The sequence below is a fragment of the Oryza brachyantha genome, chromosome 2 (genome assembly GCF_000231095.2).
Source record: "Oryza brachyantha chromosome 2, ObraRS2, whole genome shotgun sequence".
NCBI lineage: Eukaryota > Viridiplantae > Streptophyta > Magnoliopsida > Poales > Poaceae > Oryza > Oryza brachyantha.
The window spans coordinates 3,791,094-3,812,125 of NC_023164.2; the positions used below are offsets into that span (position 1 = coordinate 3,791,094).

Here is a 21,032-nt window from a genome sequence, read left to right on the forward strand (position 1 = left end):
TTACCAGCTGCTGCTCATTGGGGCTAAGCATGGACCTTGTCCCTTAGTCATTTGTCAAGCTGCTGTTACCGAAGATGTCGTTGAATTTTGTAAGGAGAGGAAAGAAAAGGGCTCTCTCGAGATCGATCGTTCCAAGAGGGCTGTTGATGGATGGATGCATGCCCATTGCTTGGATTTGAAGATGCTGGCTGCTACCGAGATCTCGCCGCTGTTGAAAAATTTCAGTTGAGTAATCCTTCCGATGATTCGGTTCTGCGTGTGTGCTCTGAACCTGTGAGTTGATTAACGCCACTGCTGATTAATTAAATCGTTCGACGGTGCTGTAATCGAAGCAGCAACACGTAGTGATTAAGCAAGTTTAAGTAAGAGTGTTGGCCCTCCCGTGAAAACAAAGAAAACACGGATCAAGTGCATGCGTGTTAGTCGTACTCCATCGGTTTCAAAATATAACAACTTTTAACATTTAAAAATTATTCTAAAATATAACAAATTCTATATATGCATTCTTCTTTTGACAAATCACAAACTTAGAGCAAACGGAAAAGCCGTCTCTAGCAGATCATCCATCCCATTATGCAAAAATAGATGACCATCCAAATTGAAGAGATGTGATCCAAATGTGGGTATTCTCTCTGCTCCATCTATATTTCAACATCCAATTAACATGAGAATATATGGTTACAAAATATTAATAAAAATATATGGACGATGCAAAATGGATGTTCTATTGGACTGAGGCATGATACGAATAGAGAATCTATTTTAGGTGATCATTCAAATGATAATATAAATGGTGAAAATTGAATGAGCTGTTGGGTTTGCTCTTGTACCCGCTAAAGTTTTTCGCATGCTTTCTGAGCCGATCAGAACCTTTTTCTTAATAGTCGTGTACCTCTAAATTTTGTTTATATTGTGATACGAATAGGCATTGTTGGTGTCGGTGGCAATTGGCAAGAACACATGCATGGTGTTCTCCTCGATGTGGTGACGAACGAGGCTAGGTAGGCTTGGTTGTTTGGTGGTGCTAATCATCGTGGAATGATTCCAAGATGAAGCATGTGTGCTGGTGGACTAGTGTGAGTGTGGTACACATTACAGTACAGTTCGCTGGTTACGAGGAGAGGACCGAAATTTGAGGATGAGAAATTGAGAACTACCAGGGCCTCTAATAGTACTAGTATAGGTCATATATGAGAGCATAAGATTATAAGAATTAACCGATGAAAAACTAACTTATCAGAGTTTAAAAAGGCTAGGCTTTCTAGTTCGTAGCTTTTTTTATTCTACTACTACGTATTATCAGAAGTTAAGTATTGTTTAGAGCAAGTTCAATAGTATAGAAATATGCTTATAGCTGATTTATAGCCTGCTATTGTACTTGCTCTTAGAGAGCTTTTAACTTGCAAAGAATTTGTGAGAAGCTGTGGCTATAAGAAGCTCACAAAATAAAACCATCGTAGGTGCTCTCTCGTAGTATTGTACTAGTACTGGAGTAATCTAAACTCCAAACTTGATGAATCAAATTTTGCTGACGTGTGTACCGTGTCAGCAGCTATGAAAAACGGGGAGACGAGACAGTCAACTCGGTCTTCTGGAATGGATCGGAAATTCCAACTTAGGAATGCACGTACTTGCACATATGTATGTCCTCATGTCTACTTATGCGGCCAGCATATTTCCAAAACAGAGTGTCCATTACATTATGTTTGTATTTTAGAACGGATGTTTTTTATCCGTTATTATATTACAAATTTTTAACATTGTAATTTGCATTTTTTAAAGCACTATGTAAATGCATTTGTATATACAGTTATAAATTATAATACGCGTGTACTCACTAGACACGTTCAGGATTGTCAAAACGAAAAACTCGAGAGTTTCAAGTTGCTCGAGCTAGGCTCGATTGAGGTCAAAAACGAATCGAGTCCGAGATCCAACCAAGCCTAAACAGTATATATTCCTTATTGTTTATTTTATAAAATAGTTAATCAAATATACTATTTTTACATATACATATGAACATATGTTGACTTCGTATTCCTTTTGTTCATCTTACGAAAGGAAGGCTTTTAATAAATAAATTACCCTTAAATATAAGGCTCTGTTTAGTTGGGGAAAATTTTTAGGAAAAATGTCACATCGATACGTACGATCATATATTTAAAATTTAAAGTATTAAATATAGTCTTATTATAAAATATATTTCAGATTCTGCCTGAAAAACTGTGAGACGGATCTTTTGAGTCTAATTAATTCGTCATTAGCACATATTTGTACTATAGCATTTATGTCTAATCATGTACTAATTAGGTTTAAAAGATTCGTCTCCTGATTTTCTCCATAACTGTATAATTAGTTTTAATGTTTATAGATATTTAATGTTTTATTTAGATATTTAAATATTCAATGTAATGTTTTAAAAAAGAGTTTTGAGAATTAATCAGACCTTATACCACTTATAAAGTGAGGCTGGTATTCGAGTTGGAGCATAGGCAGTGCCAGCAGAACGTGGGCGCACGGCCGCGGGACGGTTTTGGAGGGGACACGAGGCCGTGCACAGCACAGCGATCCTCCGTCGGTGGCCGCGCGCCGTACAGGTGGACTCACTCTGTGTCACTGTGTGGCGGCAAGATTCTTCTCGTCCTCGTTTCAGACTTCAGTGACGACAAACTTTGATACGCGCAAGCTTCTAACCCAACAAAAAGATGAAGAAAAAACACAAGTGCATTTTGCTAACACATGGTTTCCACCTGCAGGCACATCTCTTGACAAATCTCAACCATTTGGGGGGTAAAGAAAGGGGGAGAATAAGCTGCTTATGAACAAATAATTATTTCATCTCGAAAAAAAATCAAGAGAAACATTACAAGTCCCCCCATTGTTGTGAGGCACACCTCCAGCGACCAAACCAATCACCCGAATGAATTAAGTTATACAAATGGACTACATACAGACGAACCCCCCAACGCTAACCTTTTCGGTTTTTTTCCCCCTCAGCTCCCAGATGCAGTTGTTACTCTGAAACAGTCGATATATCTGACGGACTTCATCACCCCGCCAAAGCTGTTACACCGGTTGATTAATTTAGTCGAGAAAATGAACATGTCATAAATCAACAAACTGTAGAAATAGTGTACACATACGATCATGATCTCACAGAAAAAAATATGCATAAGTTAACAAGGTAACCATACCGGTCAACGCTTTTCCTTGGCCGGTCAGGCTGATCGACACTAGCCCGTGGTTGGTCCACACTCTTCCTGTTTTTATCTCTCCTATCTGTGCTGCCCCTTGGTTTCTCCCGACTATCTGTGCTTTGTCTGTGATCTATGCTTGGCCTTGTTTTCTCCCTGCAGTCTGTGCTTTTCTTCGAGTCTTCTGTGCCTTCAGGATCTGTTTGAGTATTATTATCGGATGGACCTGAGCTCTGTGGAGATTCATCATAAAGGGGTGGCGATTTCTCAATGGCCCCAACAAACTTTTTTAGATGCTTAATGTACTCCGGGTACAGTTCCAAATTACAGTGGTTTCCTCCTTTGACCCATAGAGGCTCATACTTTACTTTAGCAAGCTCCCACAATGCCCTCCCATGGGAACAGTCGACGACCTCATCAGCTGTACCCTGGGGAAAGCAATTATATTACTACATTAGCATCATGAACTTTCTTCTAAATTTTGATTAGAATGAATAGGCTTTCATATCACATGGTAAATCTATTGTCAAGTAAAATTCACACAAACAGTACCAAACCATACTAATCAGAAAACTGATGTTTCTAACAGAATACTTGTCCCATATTTACAGGATATGTTATCTCAATTGCCACAATTTTCATCACAGTGAACTGAAAAGGCTTCTCTCGGCATTAGCATAATTTTGTCTCCATGCCATTTTTTCCCTAGCAGTTGCTAACCTTATGCTTCTGTCATATAAGCACACTTATGCTACTAAAAGAACATAAGGGAAAAATAAACCAAAGGACAGGGGGCAGGTGCAATAAAAGAATGGTACAACTGGGTAGCTTATAACCTCAATGTTTACGCTCAACTTCACTCATGTAACATTATAATTACCACATGTACATGCGTGCCCAATCAGAAACATACAAACAATTGTTGGCAATTTCATATTCCAATGATTCAATTCACTACGTAAACATACAATCAAGTGCATGAGCACAAGCATGCCATGTACATAAAATCAAATTGCAAAATGGGATTTGATATAAGGATGAAACGATACTCACATGAATCACTAATACAGGGCACCTGACTAATGGGATCTTGTCAATGTTCTGCAGAAATAGAGATAGAAAAGGACAAAATTAGTAAAAGGTAAGTGCTTAAAAAATGACATAATTGAAATTAATTACCTTGTATATGTCAAACCAATATGTGTGTTTTACAGGATACATCACTCTTAAGCCAGACAAAATTGGGCTATGAAGAACAGCTGCCCTCAAACGAGGCAAACGGGAGGCTAAATCCAAAGTAGGACCACTACCCACTGATTGGCCATAAAGAATGATATTTTCCTCGGATGCTCCATAGGTTTCTACAAGACATCTGTAAACAGTTTCTATATCAGCGTAAGTGTTCTGCTCGCTGGGCTGCAAGATTAAAAAAGGGTTAATGCTATGCACATTGAGGAGATTAAAGATACGTAAAATATGTATAAACAAAAACCTCTTACCTTCCCAGAAGATTGCCCATAGCCAGAATAGTCATAGCTGAAAAATGAAGACAGAGAAGCTATTAATTTAAAGCTACAATAAGCCTAAAAAAGAAGCTCGCCAAGTGGTTAAGACAAGCAGGTGGCTTCATTTGATATCTCCTAGTTGATGGTTCTGAAACCTTCCTAATGCAAGGTGCTAATATTACAGTAAGAACAAATCATGGAGTCGTGGATGCAACTCTCAACCATATAAACTGGGAAGGAATAGATTGATCACTTAAAGCTCAAACTACATAGCCTCACAAATGGTTACATCAATTAAGTCATAGTTTAGTCATCACTTCCAGAAGATAAACTAAAGTTGACATGCCAAGGATTCCATAAGGAAGATAGTGGTAATTCACGGTCAGATGATGGATCTATGTTTTACAGCAATAGAAATTAACATATCTTATGAAAAAAAAATCATGAACCTTCCACCACTTTCCATTATAGTGGCCTTAATCATTTAAGGTTTGATGGAGAAGCAGAAACAAATCAGATAACACAAATTTGTTAAGCTGCAAATTAAGAATGCCTTGTATTGTATCTACCCAATGGTGTGGGCATCTTAGGCAATGCAGTGAATTGTAACCATATCCCATCTGGGACAAAACTTCATGGACCATGTTAGCAGGAGGTTCTACAGTGACATTGAATTGCATCACGCAGTCAAATACTAGCAACTAGTATACATAAATCGTCTTGGTAAAAAGTAGTGGTGCCCACACAAAAAGGACGAAACTAGGTTCAACAGACAATGACATAGCTATAACACAAAGACAAACAAACAACGATTATATTAGTATCATGCTAGGGAACAAAAAAAGTGAAGTTAAAAAAAGGAGGAAAGGACAAGCAAATCACTCCTAACCACAGAATATAAAATTAGCTAGAGCTGCAAGATCCACTGAATCAATCAATCGTTCTCCCATCAGCGAAACCAATCACCAGGCCACACATCATCAACCAATTCACTAGCCAAACCTTTCCCAGCATAATTTCACCACAACGCAAGGTAATCTGGCATGGCAGTTAAAAAAGAAGACAAAGGTTCCTTCATCTAATGCATCAAGTAAAACTTGAACCAAAGAACAAAAGCAAACAAACAAACAGAATGATGATTTATGATATCTCATTTCCACCTCTGGGTGGATACCCACCAGTACTGACACAAATTACTCAACTGTTTGAATGTTCGCTCGTAGAACCCATGAGGCCATTCGAACATTTGCACAACAATATGAAGGTTACACAAGACAGATGACAACCCTAACATTAAGTCATTAATTAATTCTTCTAAAATAGCTATAAGAGGGATGGAAATGCATGCATGTAATAATTTAGTGAAACGATTTGTTAACTATCGGTTTCCTTGCCACACTTCATTAATAAGCAACAGGACAGTTTCATGGGCACAATTAATTCAACCGTAGCTTCACTATGAACATTTTTTTCATCAAAATGTCATTGATGAACAGATCTAATGAAAACAGTAAAAAGAAACTCAGCTAGGTTTTAACATCTAACAATTAATTTAAAAAAATTATCCTAAGTTTCAAGTTATGACCAGCAATGGTAACAAGTATCCAACGACATTGAGCTCCCTAGCATCTCCCATAGAACACAGTGATTCATGAAATATCTGAATAGAAACAGATAAGGATTTATCAATATCATTCTTGCTACCCAAGGTCAGCAAAAAATCACCTAAGTAGACATCCTCCACCATGTACATCACCTTGAGATCATTCCAATAATAAATAATTAATAGATCATAAAAAAGAACAGCTTTAAGGAATACGAAAACAACCAGATACACCCATTAGCAAACACAAAATATACATGCCAGGATACATTGATACAATAGCGCACACGAGATCACGAGTCAAAATTCGCATGGAATCAAAGACTACAGCCAGCAAATCCTAACCCTGCAGCACAGGCCACTGATCAACTTCAACGTCACACTAAAACGCTAACCTAATCAAACAAGCCCGGATTAAGAGAAGCTAGCAACGTTCATCAAAACTAAAAAGCAAGCATCCATCGTACTGATCGGCCTAGCAAATCAAGCATCCCCATACTAATCAGACCACAGAAGGAAAAACGTAGCTTTTGATCCAGGGAGAGACACACCTAGAAGATCCGAGATTGGACTCGAATCCACCAACCCAGCAACACACCATCTCAATCTAAAGGCAATCCACCAACCAACCCCCCCAATTCGGGAGGAGAGGGGAAGGCACACACACACGTACCCCATGAGGTTGACGTTGAGGTGGGCGCTGAGCTCGACGAAGAGCTCGAACATCTGGCCGAGGTCGGCCGCGTTGCCGTGCGAGTAGAGCAGCGTGAGCCGCGCCCCCGCCTGCCGCACGTACATCGCCACCACCTCCGTCCCGCGCTTCGTCCGCAGCCGCCTCGCCTCCACGTTCCCCCTCCTCGGCACCCCCGTCAGCTCCACCACCACCCCTCCTCCTCCCTCCGCCCCCGCCCCCTCCCCGGCCGGTGCCGGTGGCGGTGCCGGGGCCTCGAGGCCGTACGACGGCGGGCTGGGCGGGAAGAAGGCGAAGCGGGCCGCGACCGTCGAGGTGACGGCGCCCATCGGGGAAGCCGCGAGGGGGAGGGGGAGGGGGAGGGAGTGGGATTGCTAGGGTTAGGGTTTGCGCCGCGGCGGAGGAGGCGGAGGAGGAGGGGGGAGGGCGACGACGGGGAGCGCGTTTCCGTTTCGTTTTGGTTTCGTTGGAAGGGAAGAGGGGGGCCGGTTTGGGTGGTTAATTGTTGAGGTTTTAATTTGCAGAAGGAAATAAATTAAATTAAAACAGGTACAAGAACAAGAAGTAGGTACTAGTAAACAACCAAAAAAAAGTTGGAAATTGGAGCGTCTCCCACAAAGAAAAAAGTTTTGAGGATTTGATGGTTATGTGAAAATGGATAGTTTGGTATAAAGTGTTTCAGGGGAATTCTGGAGTATTTGTTCATCGATGGTTGAATGTTATTTAGTAGTGTTTTTTTTGAAAAAGGTTTTATTTTATAGAAAAAGGGTAAGGGACAATAGTGATACAAAACAAACAAAAAGTTTTAACTATTATCTTTTTTAAGAGATAAAGTTGTAACGAGAAAAGGTTGGATATTATATTTTAAAAAAGATTGAGAATTTGATGGTTATGTATAAAAGGATGACTTGGATTTTGGTGTATGCTCTATGGATTTCTTTTCAGCGAACAAACATGGTCTTGGAATCATGAGTTCCTTATTTAAATTGAAACTAGTTTTTTCCAGAATGTCTAGGTTGAAACTTATCAGTTGATCAACTATTTCTATATTCAACACACTCTTATATCTCAAGAATAACAAATTCACCAAATTAGGACATACACGACAAAATATGATCATAACATGAATCCCGATCATTCACAGTTTATTCATGGCCTATTCAGTTTGGAGGGATTTTGTGGAATTTTGGAGGAATTGAATTATTTCTTGTGAAAATCATGTACTAAAATTCCTGCATTCCCAAATAATCCTCAATTGTGCACATTCCATCATCATTATTATCTCAATTCCCTCCACACATGGAAAATAGATTATTCCCACACATTCCAGAGTTTTCACCAAGAGGAGAACACGGGCCAAATGAACACGCGTGGAAACTCTCAAACACAATTGCCTCTTAAATTTTACTTTTAAAAAATGAAAATAATTAGCCCTTGTACCATGGAGTATAATGTATTGGATCATGGCATTTATCATCTGCAAATATTGCACATTAACAAACAAACACCTAAATATAATATATTTTATGTCAAACGAAATACAAGATCAATTCCAGATAATGGATCCACATGTCCATGATCCAAATTAAGAACAAACAGCAGCAGCAGAAGGCCGACACCATCATGATGCAATTCTGAAAAAAAGCTGAGGGGCCTATCCTGCAACAACCTTGCAGCGGCAGATGATGTGCTGGATAAGGTGGATCATGGGAACGCAAGGCCTCGCCATTATCGACAAAGAGATGCTTTTCTCCATGCTTAATTTAATGCCCACAATAATCCGGGTCCACTCTCACTGACAGGTGGGCCACAGCAATATATGGGCCCACTGTCAGTGTTGGTATAAAAGATAGCCCCAGTCCCAATCAATGTTCCATTATATCCAATGTGGAGTTAAATCAAACAATCAATCACTCACTTTGCTAATTTAATTTAGTAACTTCTCTAATGGGGAAGTGTCCCTTTTAGAAGAACAGGTCCTACCTAACCTGTTTTTCTCAAGAAATTTGTGCAACTTGTAATTTAATTTATCCAGTGAAGGCAATTGGGCAGAAGGCACGAGGTCAAACCGACGTGTTTCCCGGAGAACGAAATGCTGGTCAAATTACTCTGTGCTGGATGATAATGACAGTGTGGCCACAGCAAATTCTGAACTCACACTGCCTCCACATGTCAAAGAGTGCCAGTGTCCATGCTATTGATTCCATGAATTGAAAATGTGCAGGAATCTGGGTTGGAATGTGCACAGAGAATGCCCAGTTCATCAGCCACTGCTTCAGAGTTACTACAAATCTTGATGCATACACACCATTTTCCTAACACTGAACATGATCACAAGTAGGGCAATGAGAACAAACTCTTAACACTGTGCCAATTTGTCATCTGTCGATTCTGCAGCAACAATGACAGAAAGTTACACCACAACTTGGCTGTCCAATTGCACTAGGCTACTATACAGGTGTTGGAAACATCAGAGATAAACGGGTATCAAATTCTCATCCACAAATTTGGTTGCTAACCTCATTTAGATAAGACCATATGGCAAAGTGAAAAGGAACATACAGAGAGGGAGTGAGGGACCATTGTTCATTGGGCAGGAGCAATGTTATAAGCGGACTTGACTTTCTTTTCCAACAGGGATACATGCTTATCAAGCATGGACACCACTGCCTCAAACTCAGTCACCTGTTGGTCTATCGCATCAATCTGCGATACATACTCATCAAAGCTTTGGTTTTTCTCATTCAGTTGTTCTACAAAAACACGAAGGCCGGATGCAACATCTCCATAGTTATTGTATTCCTCTGCTACACGCTGATTCATTTTTTCAAGTAGCGAGAGCTGGTTGTTAGCCCCCTGCAGTGAATGAGATCCAAATGAAAACCCAAGTTCAATAAATAACAAATGTTGACTGCAACAAGAACCAAACCAACAAATCCTGATTGTTATATCACCATACCACTAAACATTAGCATGGGTTCAACCGTTCGACTTTCCACAGTTCACAGTGAACAAAAACTGTCATCTTCTACTTCAAAGTACAGATTGAGCAACTTACCTTTAAATCTTAAATGGATCTACATGGTTAGGTGAAGTTATGTGAAGTAATCATTTTCATATCATTTACACACACTTATGTTGACAAAAGAACCTTTGTGTCAAAACGCTCATTTATTGCTCAAATTATGATTACAATTTGTTGGCAACTGTGTATGATTGAGAGGTAGTACAGTTCCCAATAACACAAAACACCAAACCAAGTGAAAGCCTCTGATTGCTACAAACCAAAGGTCTGTTAATATCATTGTACATACACTTTGCATGTTTTGATTCACATGACAAACAGTCAAAGAAGAGTGAATTTCAATGCTATGTTACTTAAGCCAATACGAGCTGATGTGTTTGCATGCCATACTTTCCTTGCTGGCATACCACACATGCAATTTTTGGACAAAAAGTATGCATTCAATCTCAGAAAACAACAACTAGCCAAACTCTGAGTCAGGCACATTGAATGACTAAAAACTCAGCTGATACCATTAACCAATACCATGAATGACTAAAACTTAGCTGATGCTATTCACTGAATGACTAAAAACTAGCCTGCTAAAATGTGAAAAAGAATTCCATGAAGTGGCACGCAAGTAGCATCAACCAATTCTCCAATTCAATGATGCGAAGTTGACACTAATAACTAAACTATGCATCTCCATTGAACCAGGGGACACCAATATGACTGGAACTGCTACACATCCTTACAACGCAATATTAGGAAACAAACCAGAGTATAACAATTGGTGCACCGGATGAACTATGTGATCCAATCAACCACAAACCCCAACGCATCTTCCATCAAAAGAAAGCTACAGCGTTAAGATCGGCACGCTAGGGTTATCAGCTCAGAGCTTCCGATGCGATTCACAGAACAGTAGAGAAAAAAAAATCTCCAATTTTACGACGGCCTATCCTGCGACCGCGAGAAGCGAGAAAACTACGAGACCACGAAATTTGGCCGCCCGGCTACAAAGACGAAGCGGAGGGAGGGACGAAGGAAACCTGCAGCTCGCCGCGGACCATGAGGGAGACGTTGGCGAAGAGCTCGGCAAGCGAATCCGCCAGCTCGTCTCGCTCCCCCTGCGCCGGAGCCGGAGCCGGAGCCGCGCCCGACATCTACGGCGGCCGCGCCGCGCCTGCGCCCTCTTCTCCTCCCGCGCCGTTCGCCGCCCTCGGATCGGAGCTCCGGCGGCAGCCGCGGCCCTCTCTTCGCTTTAGCCTTAGGCTAGCTTTGGGCCCAGTAAAGCACGGCCCAGTTGGGTTCGCGGCCCGCCTCTTCGTGGGCCTACAATTTCGGCGTCGTAGTAGGCCCATGATTGTGATGGGCCGTACTGCGGGTTTTATATGGGCCAAGCCTTGTTGATTCATTCGCATCGCAGCTTCTCCTCTCTCTCTCTCTCTCTTCTCCGGTGTGTAGCCAGAGCCCACGTGGCGGCGGCGGCAAGGCGGAGATCGGCGGCGGCGGCAAGGCGGAGTAGGGGTGCCGGCCGGCTGCTGCGATGGTGATTCAGCGGAAGCCTCTGCTCGGCTCGCACGAAGCCTGGTGACATTCTGCCCCCCACCCCCTTTTTTTTGGCATGAAACTGCATCGCGAATGGGTTAAGGTCTATGCCTTTTTTCTGTTTTGCAAATGTGATTCAAGAACGAAATTGGCTAAATGAATGTTCATATGATTTATCTTCGCTTTGTTTAAGAGCATTTTCAAACTAGGGAGTATTTCTCCGGCCTACGCATATCTTAGCAAACAATCATAGTACGGAGTAGATTCCACCACTTCAGAGAGGGGAAGAAGTACTTGCAACGATTTTTGGTAAATGCCATTTCATAGGACACCAATTTTCTTTTGTGAAAAAGCTGAGGTTGAGGAACATTGTAAGCAGGAGTTCTCGTCTAGTCTCCTTAGTTTGGAATTGCTTATAAATTTCTTACCACCAAAGGTACTCTTTCCTCCCCTTAATTAGACTCCGACAGAGTTCATGAGATTTTCTGTCTACTTCAAATAAGCAAACCAAATGAATTATGAAGACAAACAACTATTGTTTTATTCATTGTGAGCACCGGTAACATTGGCAAGTGTTTGCCACACTAGGGCCGCGTTCGCCGCCCGGCTTAGTTAACTTATCCCTTCCCGTTTTCTGCGTGCACGCTTCCCGAACTACTAAACGGTATATTTTTTGCGAAAATTTTCTATAGGAAAGTTGTTTTAAAAAATCATATTAATCTATTATATGTTTTTTTAATAATTAATAATTAATTAATCATGTACTAATCTATTACTACGTTTTCCCTGCCAGGGATAAGTTAACTTATCCATACCTTCCGAACGCGACCTAGCACTTGATGGTTTGGAGTAAGCTTCACAGAAAGAAAAGAAAATGCAGGCAACAACCTATAATTCTTCTTACACACGTATGTCTTGGACATGGTGCAATTTCATCTTCCAGTTGTCTCTCTCCCACTCTACCTTGAACTCATGGTGTGGCATGGAGACATTGAGCTTCTTGAGGGATCGAACAAGGTCCAAACCTTTTGGAACCTCCTTGAGAGACATGAGGGATAGCAGAAGCAGCACTTCCAGCCTGATAACGGCACCCTCCTCAATGCAAAGCCTTCTAAGCTCCATGTTTCCTAGGCAAAGAGTCTTCAGATGAGGAAACCACCCTGCACGAAGAGTTATGTCCTCAGCCCAGCATCCCCTGCGTATGCTTAAAAATATCAGATTTGGCATGCTGGATGAGATCGATAATAGTGGATCCGCAATATTTTTGCAAAAAGTGAGTGTCAGGTACTTGATATTTGCACCATAGTTACGAAACACTGGTTTCCAGAATGTCTCGCTGTCCCAGCATCCTCTGATAAAGAGCTTCTCTAGCTTTGTACTTTTAGGATTGAAAGCATCAAAATCCAGTGGGTCATTCAGATCATTGGCACTGATGAGAAAGCTGTTGAGTTGGCTCATATTCGACAAGGATGAAAACAGCGTTGCACAGTCATCACGGCGTACATTCTCAACGCACAAAAGCCTCAGATCAGGCAAGGATTTTAGTAGTTTCACGGATTTCTTAGTTGCTTCGACAGTCTTCAGAGTCTGCAGCTGTACCAAATCAAATATACCATGTGGAAATTTCACACCACGGATATAGCGCAACTCCTTCTCTTCTGGATCATCCAATTTCTCAGCAAAGATGTGCCTCAGCTTCTTTAGTTTAGCTACCTCTTTTGGGAGAGTTTCAATCTTAGTGGACTTCATGTCTAGAGTTTCTAAATTGGAAAGCTTTTTAATTGATCTCGGAAGGGACTTAACATGTGTCCTCCTTAGGCCAAAGTAGCGCAAGTTGAACAGATCCCCGATATTTTCTGGAATCTTGTCTAGGGGTGAGTCTCGTAACTCCAGAACAGCTAGGTATTTACACCTGGAAATCAGTAAACATAACAACTGATAATTTGCAACTTTGTTGGTTGCGATGAATGTCCTAAGATGAGGAAGATCCATGGTTGATCTTAGTAGCTGATTCACTTGCTCTTGGTTTGACATAAGTAGCCGGCGGACATCATCCTTGTTCTCAGTTTCAATGTTTATGTCTGCCAGACCAAATCTTTCCTTCCTAGAAAAGGTGAGTCCTAATTCTCGCATGATATCATGCATTCTGCAGCTCACCACTCTGCCGATCTCATCGTTCTCGACAAGTTGCATCATGCTTTGTTGGATCAACTCAATGAAGTAGCCATCTGCAACCTCCTCCAGTGTACTCGTTCCTCTTTGTTTTACAAAACCCTCTACTATCCATAGCTTCAAAAGAAGCTCACGATTGAAAACGTAATCTTGCGGGAACATACTGCAATACAGAAAACAATTTTTCAGATGCCTTGGCAGGTACATGAAGCTTATGCTCATTGCACTCTTTACTTTGTCTAGGCCAGGATTGTCCTCCAATTCACATCTGAATTGGTTGTTTATTCTTCTCCATACTATTTCTCTTGATTCCTGTACAGCCAATACATTGCCTATTGCATTAATTGCCAATGGCAAACCTCCACACTTGTTCACAAGCTGCCTAGACAATTCCTCCAAATGAGAGGGGTACTCCATATTGCTTTTCTGGAAACACCTTTTACGAAAGAGTTCAAATGCATCATCATTGCCTAGTGGATTAAGCTTCATCTTGTACATTTCTTGAGCCAATGAAGCAACATCATTGTTCCTAGTTGTGATTATTATCCTACTTCCTTTGTAGTCATCTATCAGTGAGTCTATCAGCTCATGGAAAGCCCCAGTATCCCATACATCATCGAGTACAATCAAGTATTTTTTATATGATAGCACCTCCTTCAATGCTTTGTTCAGCTGGCCACGGTGCATAGTATCAAGATCAGAAGGAACTTTGCTTTGGTCCTCACTCAACTCTTGAATCAACTTCCTTGATATGGCATCAATGTTGTAATTATGTGACACTGTAATCCATGAGTAACAATCAAAACTTTTCAGCCCTTTCTCCCAATCATACACCTTCCTGACTAGGGTTGTTTTACCCAATCCACCAAAACCCCACACTGATATTACTATTCGACCTAGTTCCTTGGGATCCAGCCATTTATCAAGCAGTTCCATGTCTTCCTTCATCCCAACAATCTCATATTCTTTTATGGAATGTAGAGAACGATTAGATGAGAGGAGGTGCATATCAGCATTATCGCTAGCATTGTCGAGTAACTCATTGAACATTTCTCGATAGTCCCTTTTCAGCTGTGACAGGTGTTTGATCTCTTCCTCGATGTCTTTCAGCTCAACAGCGATGCGATGAAAAGCATTTGTAAAGAATGTTTTGTGAATTACCCTCTTAAAACGACCTTCATCCTGTACAAGAGTAATATTATAGCAGTACTCATCTATTATGTCCTCAACACAGTAAGCGACCTTTCGCACCCTTACTATCCATCCTTCAAGAACTTTGTTGCTGTAGATTTTTGTTCCAACCTGGCTCAAGAAATGATGAATCATGTCTAATTCTCTCTCAATGTGCTTTGCAATGTGTGGCAGATCTTTCAGCAATGTGGCTTCTTTCTCTATGGAAGTCCTCAGTGATGATACGCCAAAAGAGGTCACAAGCTTGCCAAGAGCTAGGACCACTGCTGCTTCTGCCATATTGTCTTCACCTAGTGATTGGTGAGTTGTTCTCCCTTTGTGTATATGCTAGCATAGCCAACTAGAGATAATTTCCATTTAGCCTGTTGAACGAAAGGTAACATTCCACTTTATTGGATGTCTGAAGTACACAATGAAATAAACACGTTAGTATATGAAAAGCCTGTTTTTATGTATATAACATAAAGGACTAAAAAAGTGTTTAGATTAACTTTAGAAGTTGAAACTAAGAGAAGCATACTAGTTGCATGCGTAGGCAATATCAATATTGAATATATATCTTTCTCCATTTGTTCAGAGTGATGCTGCTTCCTGCTATTATAGAATAATTCAACTTTTAAACTGCATCATCTTAATGCTGAATTCATTTCCGGATACCTTTTTTAGTGATGTAATTTTCATAAAGCATATCTGCAACATATGGTTGTCGAGTTTTATTAATCTTTTGAAGTGTAAAATCTATCAACGGCATATTCATTCTGTAAGACAACTCATTTGTGCTGTCCCACACCAATTTCAGGCCTAACACTAGATTATATATTGTTTGGAAAAGGAATTCCTTTTCATGAGGGACATCTTTCTCAGCTTCTTGCTAATGATGAGTATGCTACTAAGTTATGCTGCCGCCAGAACATTCCCTGCCTGTTATGTTGATAATGTGAAGTTGCTAATGGTTTCCTGATGATGCGATGTTGAATCAACATATATTTGCTTGCTTCAGAGGAACAACATACTAGTAATATTTTGCCACATCATGGAAGATCAAAGCTAAGTGGATTCATATTATATGCTTACAAAGTGAGATGATAATTCTCTGCGATCTGAATGATCAGCCCTGTTCCACATGAAAAATGAGCTATTCTAATCAGGGGAAAAAACCATGTTCACTGTTTAAAGCTTAGAAGCTAGCGGATCACGCGTGCAGCAATCCCCATACATTCACCAAAGGGACAAAATTATATCCTTAGAAAGAGGTCTAAGGTAATACCAACTGTTCAAATATTTAGATCTCTGTGCATAATTTATACTACTCACCTGATGCGGTAGCAGAGCTGATGCCATAGGAGACCAATTTAAGAACAGCACAGAACTAAAGAGAGAGTTTAATGTGCTTCATATATGCCCTAGTTGAACATGGAGGCATGAAGCGGCAGGTCAACGCATCCTTCGATCACTTGGTATTTAATGGACTTATCTTTTTGAAGGAAAAAAAACAAACTACAAAGGTACCAATCATGTGCTTGGACTTTTAAGGTATTCATCGACTTCTATCTCACGTTTCCCTTTATTACAGTTAAATTACCTCTCAATGTATCTTTTCGACTACTGTTTGTCATTTTTTGTGTGGATAAAATACCTATCAACGTATCTTGTGGACTACTATTTGTCTGCCCTCCTTTTTCTTTTCTACTCAGGTTTGGATTTGCCACTCATCTGAATGATAAATGTTTAGTGCTCACATTTCATACTCATACAGTGGGTGGGTAAAGCAAATCGACAATTGTGCAAATATCCAGTGGTGAATTTCTCCTCTTATATATGTGGTTGGGATGAGTTATATTTGGTTTATGTGAATGCAGTGATCTGGTTACCACGAAGAAACTAAATTATGGACATGGACCAGAAATGCTAATGGCTTGTAAATTTTCGGTCTACCACATGCGATTCAGCTCTAGCGATATACTTCTTCTGTCCCATAAAAAACCAACCTAATACTAAATATGACACATGCAAGTAGTACAAATCTGGATATACATCTGTTCAGATTCGTTTGTTGTATTAAAATGTGTCATATCTATTGCTAGATTTATTTTTTGTGGGATTAAGAGAGTACTTTTTGTGGGATTAAGAGAGTACATGTACACGGTATAATTTTTGTCATATACACACAGTGGATTCATCATCATGTATATCATACCAGCTTTTTTTTTTTTGCCCTGCAGATGCCAGTTTGTATTCAAAAACTTTCATTCACATGTTTCTTTTTCCCAATCAAATATTGTGTTGAACGCCATGGGTGACCGAAATTCCGGCGTTTCAAAACCGTAGGCGCCACCGCGCCAGGTCGCTGTCTGGACAAGCGTGGCCGAACCACTTCTGGCGAACACGTTTTTTCTTCTCTTCACTACGCAAATGACTATGCAGATGAGAAAATTGCTGGTATACCACAGTTTAGGTGGATGTTCCCGTACAGATGTTAAATTTGAGAAAAGACTTGGTGCCCTTTAATAATGAACTGATAAGTAGGATGTAAGGAAATTTAAATGTGAAATTGTCGATAAAACAAGGTTACGTTCTTTTCTTTAAATTTCTCGTATCTTTTTTACTTGGCTTTTGGACACATGCTTTTTGGATTGCTGAGCGGTTTTCTTTTTTGTTTTCAAAATGCTTCTTACATCGATATTCCTCATGTTTCTAAAATAAATTTTTGGATACTTAATTCCATCATTATACCATTAAATAATAAAAAATAGAAAATATTTCATCTATCAGCAAAAAGAACGGTACTACAAACAATGCTAAAGATGCTTATATTATGTATAAAAAATTGAATAGCTTCTTTTCCAAATAAAAGGATTTTTAGGTTCTTTAGTTTAAATATTCTAGTCACTTTCATCATCAAAGTTTAAGTTATGAATTGCTAGATTCTCTTCACAACCATTTCATTTGCATCATCATCTTTTTACTCACGCTTATGACAAAATTTGAATTTTTAACTTTAAATTTGGAGTTGATTTTGATGTTTTTTCATTGCAGATTATTTTAACATATATAAAAAAATTTATTCACAAATTATTTTTTATTCGTAAATATGCTGTTTCACTTTTTTCACTATAACCCAAAAGATGACCTCTTATAAAAAAAAGGCTCCGCACTATACATAGCATTCAAATGGATTGTTTAAACAATTATACTCGATAATACAAATTTGGACAATTATAAGTTTATTCAACCAACAATTTCATAACTCTTGGAACCGCTGACATACACGAGGATGATTGGAACCGCTGCACATCCTTACAACGCAGTATTAGGAAACAAACCAGGGTATAACAATTGGTGCACCGGATGACCTGAACTATGTGATCCAATCAACCACAAACCCCAACGCATCTTCCATCAAAAGGAAGCTGCAGCGTTAAGGTCGGCACGCTAGGGTTATCAGCTCAGAGCTTCCGATGCGATTCACAGAACAGTAGAGAAAAAAAAAATCGGAAATGCTACCGAAGGACAGCGACGGGATCCCCTGCTGCTGCTCTTATGATTTGCACGAGCTCCGTCGCGCGCCGACCACGACGCTGCTACTTCTCTTTCTTCTCATTTGCACTAGCTAAACTCTTCGTTCTCATGCATACAGCAGAGGTGCGACGACGATGACAGCGGCTGTTGCGGCGATGATGACAACAGCGAGGACGGTGATGACGGCGACGACTGCGCCAACAATGGCAGCAGCGGTGGCCGATAGCAGCTAGCGGCGGTCAACGGCAGTTGCAGCGTCAATGACAACTACGACGGCTGCAACGGCGACGGCGACGGCGACGTTGGCGACGATGAGAATTTGTTAACGATGATATGACACTGTTTATAATACCATTAGTAACAGATATGATACTGTTCAGGTGTGATATCTAGTATATGTGAGATACTATATTACTAGAAAAGGTAACATGTTACCTGAGCAGGCGACTGCGACGACGACGACAACGTTGGCAACGACGAGAATTTGTTAATGATGATATGACACTGTTTATAATACCATTAGTAGTAGATATAATACTATTCAGGAGTGATATCTGCTATATGTGAGATACTATATTACTAGGAAAGGTAACATGTTACCTGAGCATGCTACCTTAAAATATCATACACGATACATGTGAGTTACCATATTATCTGGACTTGGTAACACGCCTAATACATTTGAGGTACAACATGAGAAGTATCATATTAACATGTCTAGAGCTTATTTCGTTGCTGGCAGCCCAAAAAAAATCGCCAATTTTTCGACGGCCTATCCTGCGACCGCGACCAGCGAGAAAACTACGAGGCTACAAAATTTGGCCGCCCGCGGCTACAAGGACGAAGCGGAGGGACGAACGAAACCTGCAGCTCGCCGCGGACCATGAGGGAGACGTTGGCGAAGAGCTCGGCAAGCGAATCCGCCAGCTCGTCTCGCTCCCCCGGCGCTGGAGCCGGAGCCGCGCCCGACATCTACGGCGGCCGGGCGGCGCCGCGCCTGCGCCCTCTTCTCGTCCCGCGCCGTTCGCGGCCCTCGGATCGGAGCTCCGGCGGCGGCCGCGGCGAGTGATCGGATGGGGGGAGGAATGAGACGCGGCCCTCTCTTCGCTTTAGCCTTAGGCTAGCTTTGGGCCCAGCAAAGGACGGCCCAATTCGATCAGCGGCCCGCCTCTTCGTGGGCCTACAATTCCGGCCTGTAGTAGGCCCATGATTGTGCTGGGCCGTAGTACGGGTTTTACATGGGCCAAGCCTTGTTGATTCATTCGCAGCTTCTCCTCTCTCTCTCTCTTCTCCGGTGTGTAGCCAGAGCCCACGCGGCGGCGACGGCAAGGCGGAGATCGGCGGCGCTCGTCAGCCAGTGGAGGGGTGCCGGCGGCGGCGATGGTGATTCATTCAGCGAAAGCCTCTGCTCGGCTCGCACGACGCCTGGTGACATTCTGTCTCCCCCCCCCCCCCTTTTTTTTTTGGGCATGAAACTGCATCGCGAATGGGTTAAGGCCTATTCCTCTTTCTGTTTTGCAAATGTGATTCGGCTAAATGAATGTTCATATGATTTATCTTCGCTTTGTTTAAAGAGTATTTAAAAACGAAATTGGCTAAATTTCGCCGGCCTACGCATATCTTAGCAAACAAAAATACTGCGAGAAAAATATGTGTTTCAGATGTATTGCACATACATTACACACATGTTTTTATAGCCTATCGATAAGCCACACATGCATGATTTTGTGAAATGTCCTGGTTTATGGTGCTTCTATAAAGTAAGCATGTTTTGCGAAATGCATTTATTTGTGGTTGCTTTCTACTATTTTATAGAAAGATTCTTTTTCTAGGTTGCATCACACACATGAATATGTGATTAAGAAATTCTTATTTCTATCTCAAATTAATTTAGGAGAACTGAAATAGAAAAATTGTTTGTACGTACTGTACCAATTCAGTACAATTATGCTTCTGCTTGTCATATATTTTGACTTCTTTATTTCATCATAACACAAGATTGATTTTACCAAGTTATCGTGAGTAAAGTTGAACGAAATTGCACAGTTGCACACAGTAGGATCATAATACCACACGTGTTTTTTTGGTTGCGAGTGGGTCCTAGTCCCACATATTGCATTCTGTCACATTTAGTGGGAATCAAGAAATATGTATAGTTTGTTGAAATGCTCTGGCAAAGTACGTGTAGCTCTAAACTTCTAGTTAGCGCAAAAAATGAATTATGTACTATGTAATTTTTAATAGTTATGTCCTGCAAAATTTACTCAGGTGTAAATGCCACAAAGTAAAATGAGATTGAGTATTGAGTATGGTGCAGGGAGAGTTTTATACAACAATACCTTTTACATTAGGAGGTTTATGCAATTTTCTGCCTATGTTAAATAAGCAAATCGAAACTATTGTCCAGACAAATGAGTTCTGTTTCAATAAAAGAAAACAAACAAGTTATGTTTTAATTTATTGTGAACACCGACATAAGCAAATGCTAGGTACACCAGCATCACAAAAAGGGGAAAGTACACGCATCAGCCAATAATCTCTTCTTACAAGCGTATTTCTTGGACATGATGCAATTTTGTCTTCCAGTTGTCTCGTTCCCACT

General features: G+C 40.7%; 3 protein-coding genes and 1 long non-coding RNA gene across 4 annotated transcripts; 1 reads left to right on the forward strand and 3 right to left on the reverse strand.

Moving 5' to 3' along the window:
• Window positions 1–2,813: 2,813 nt before the first annotated feature.
• Window positions 2,814–7,465, reverse strand: LOC102712505 (alpha/beta hydrolase domain-containing protein 17A-like). The gene is made up of 6 exons (XM_015833762.2): window positions 6,976–7,465; window positions 4,694–4,730; window positions 4,374–4,610; window positions 4,248–4,295; window positions 3,195–3,622; window positions 2,814–3,063 (listed from the first exon to the last, which is right to left on the reverse strand). The coding sequence occupies exons 1-6, from the start codon at window positions 7,320–7,322 to the stop codon at window positions 2,994–2,996; spliced, it is 1,167 nt and encodes a 388-aa protein (XP_015689248.2). The 5' UTR covers window positions 7,323–7,465; the 3' UTR covers window positions 2,814–2,993.
• Window positions 7,466–8,407: 942 nt separating this feature from the next.
• LOC102712781 (biogenesis of lysosome-related organelles complex 1 subunit 2) lies at window positions 8,408–11,237 on the reverse strand. Its single transcript, XM_006648339.3, has 2 exons — window positions 11,050–11,237; window positions 8,408–9,849 (listed from the first exon to the last, which is right to left on the reverse strand). The coding sequence occupies exons 1-2, from the start codon at window positions 11,161–11,163 to the stop codon at window positions 9,580–9,582; spliced, it is 384 nt and encodes a 127-aa protein (XP_006648402.1). The 5' UTR covers window positions 11,164–11,237; the 3' UTR covers window positions 8,408–9,579.
• Window positions 11,238–12,448: 1,211 nt separating this feature from the next.
• Window positions 12,449–15,046, reverse strand: LOC102722460 (disease resistance protein RPM1-like). The gene has a single exon (XM_006646943.3). It carries the CDS (start codon window positions 15,044–15,046, stop codon window positions 12,449–12,451), a length of 2,598 nt encoding a protein of 865 aa, XP_006647006.2.
• A 78-nt stretch (window positions 15,047–15,124) lies between these two features.
• Window positions 15,125–17,126, forward strand: LOC107303673. Its single transcript, XR_001549615.2, has 3 exons — window positions 15,125–15,211; window positions 15,711–16,444; window positions 16,606–17,126. It is a non-coding gene; the product is annotated as an uncharacterized LOC107303673 (long non-coding RNA).
• The last annotated feature ends 3,906 nt before the right edge of the window (window positions 17,127–21,032 follow it).

Bases quoted from the DNA above. Each gene is read 5' to 3' on its own strand.
- LOC102722460 (XM_006646943.3), bottom strand. From the start codon at position 15,046: ATGATTCATCATTTCTTGAGCCAGGTTGGAACAAAAATCTACAGCAAC.
- LOC102712505 (XM_015833762.2), bottom strand. From the start codon at position 7,322: ATGGGCGCCGTCACCTCGACGGTCGCGGCCCGCTTCGCCTTCTTCCCG. The intron at 4,731-6,975 runs GTACGTGTGTGT...TTCATTTTTCAG, and splicing joins CTCAACGTCAACCTCATGGG to CTATGACTATTCTGGCTATG. The intron at 4,296-4,373 runs GTAATTAATTTC...CTATTTCTGCAG, and splicing joins ATTGGTTTGACATATACAAG to AACATTGACAAGATCCCATT.
- LOC102712781 (XM_006648339.3), bottom strand. From the start codon at position 11,163: ATGTCGGGCGCGGCTCCGGCTCCGGCTCCGGCGCAGGGGGAGCGAGAC. The intron at 9,850-11,049 runs GTTTCCTTCGTC...CATTCACTGCAG, and splicing joins TGGTCCGCGGCGAGCTGCAG to GGGGCTAACAACCAGCTCTC.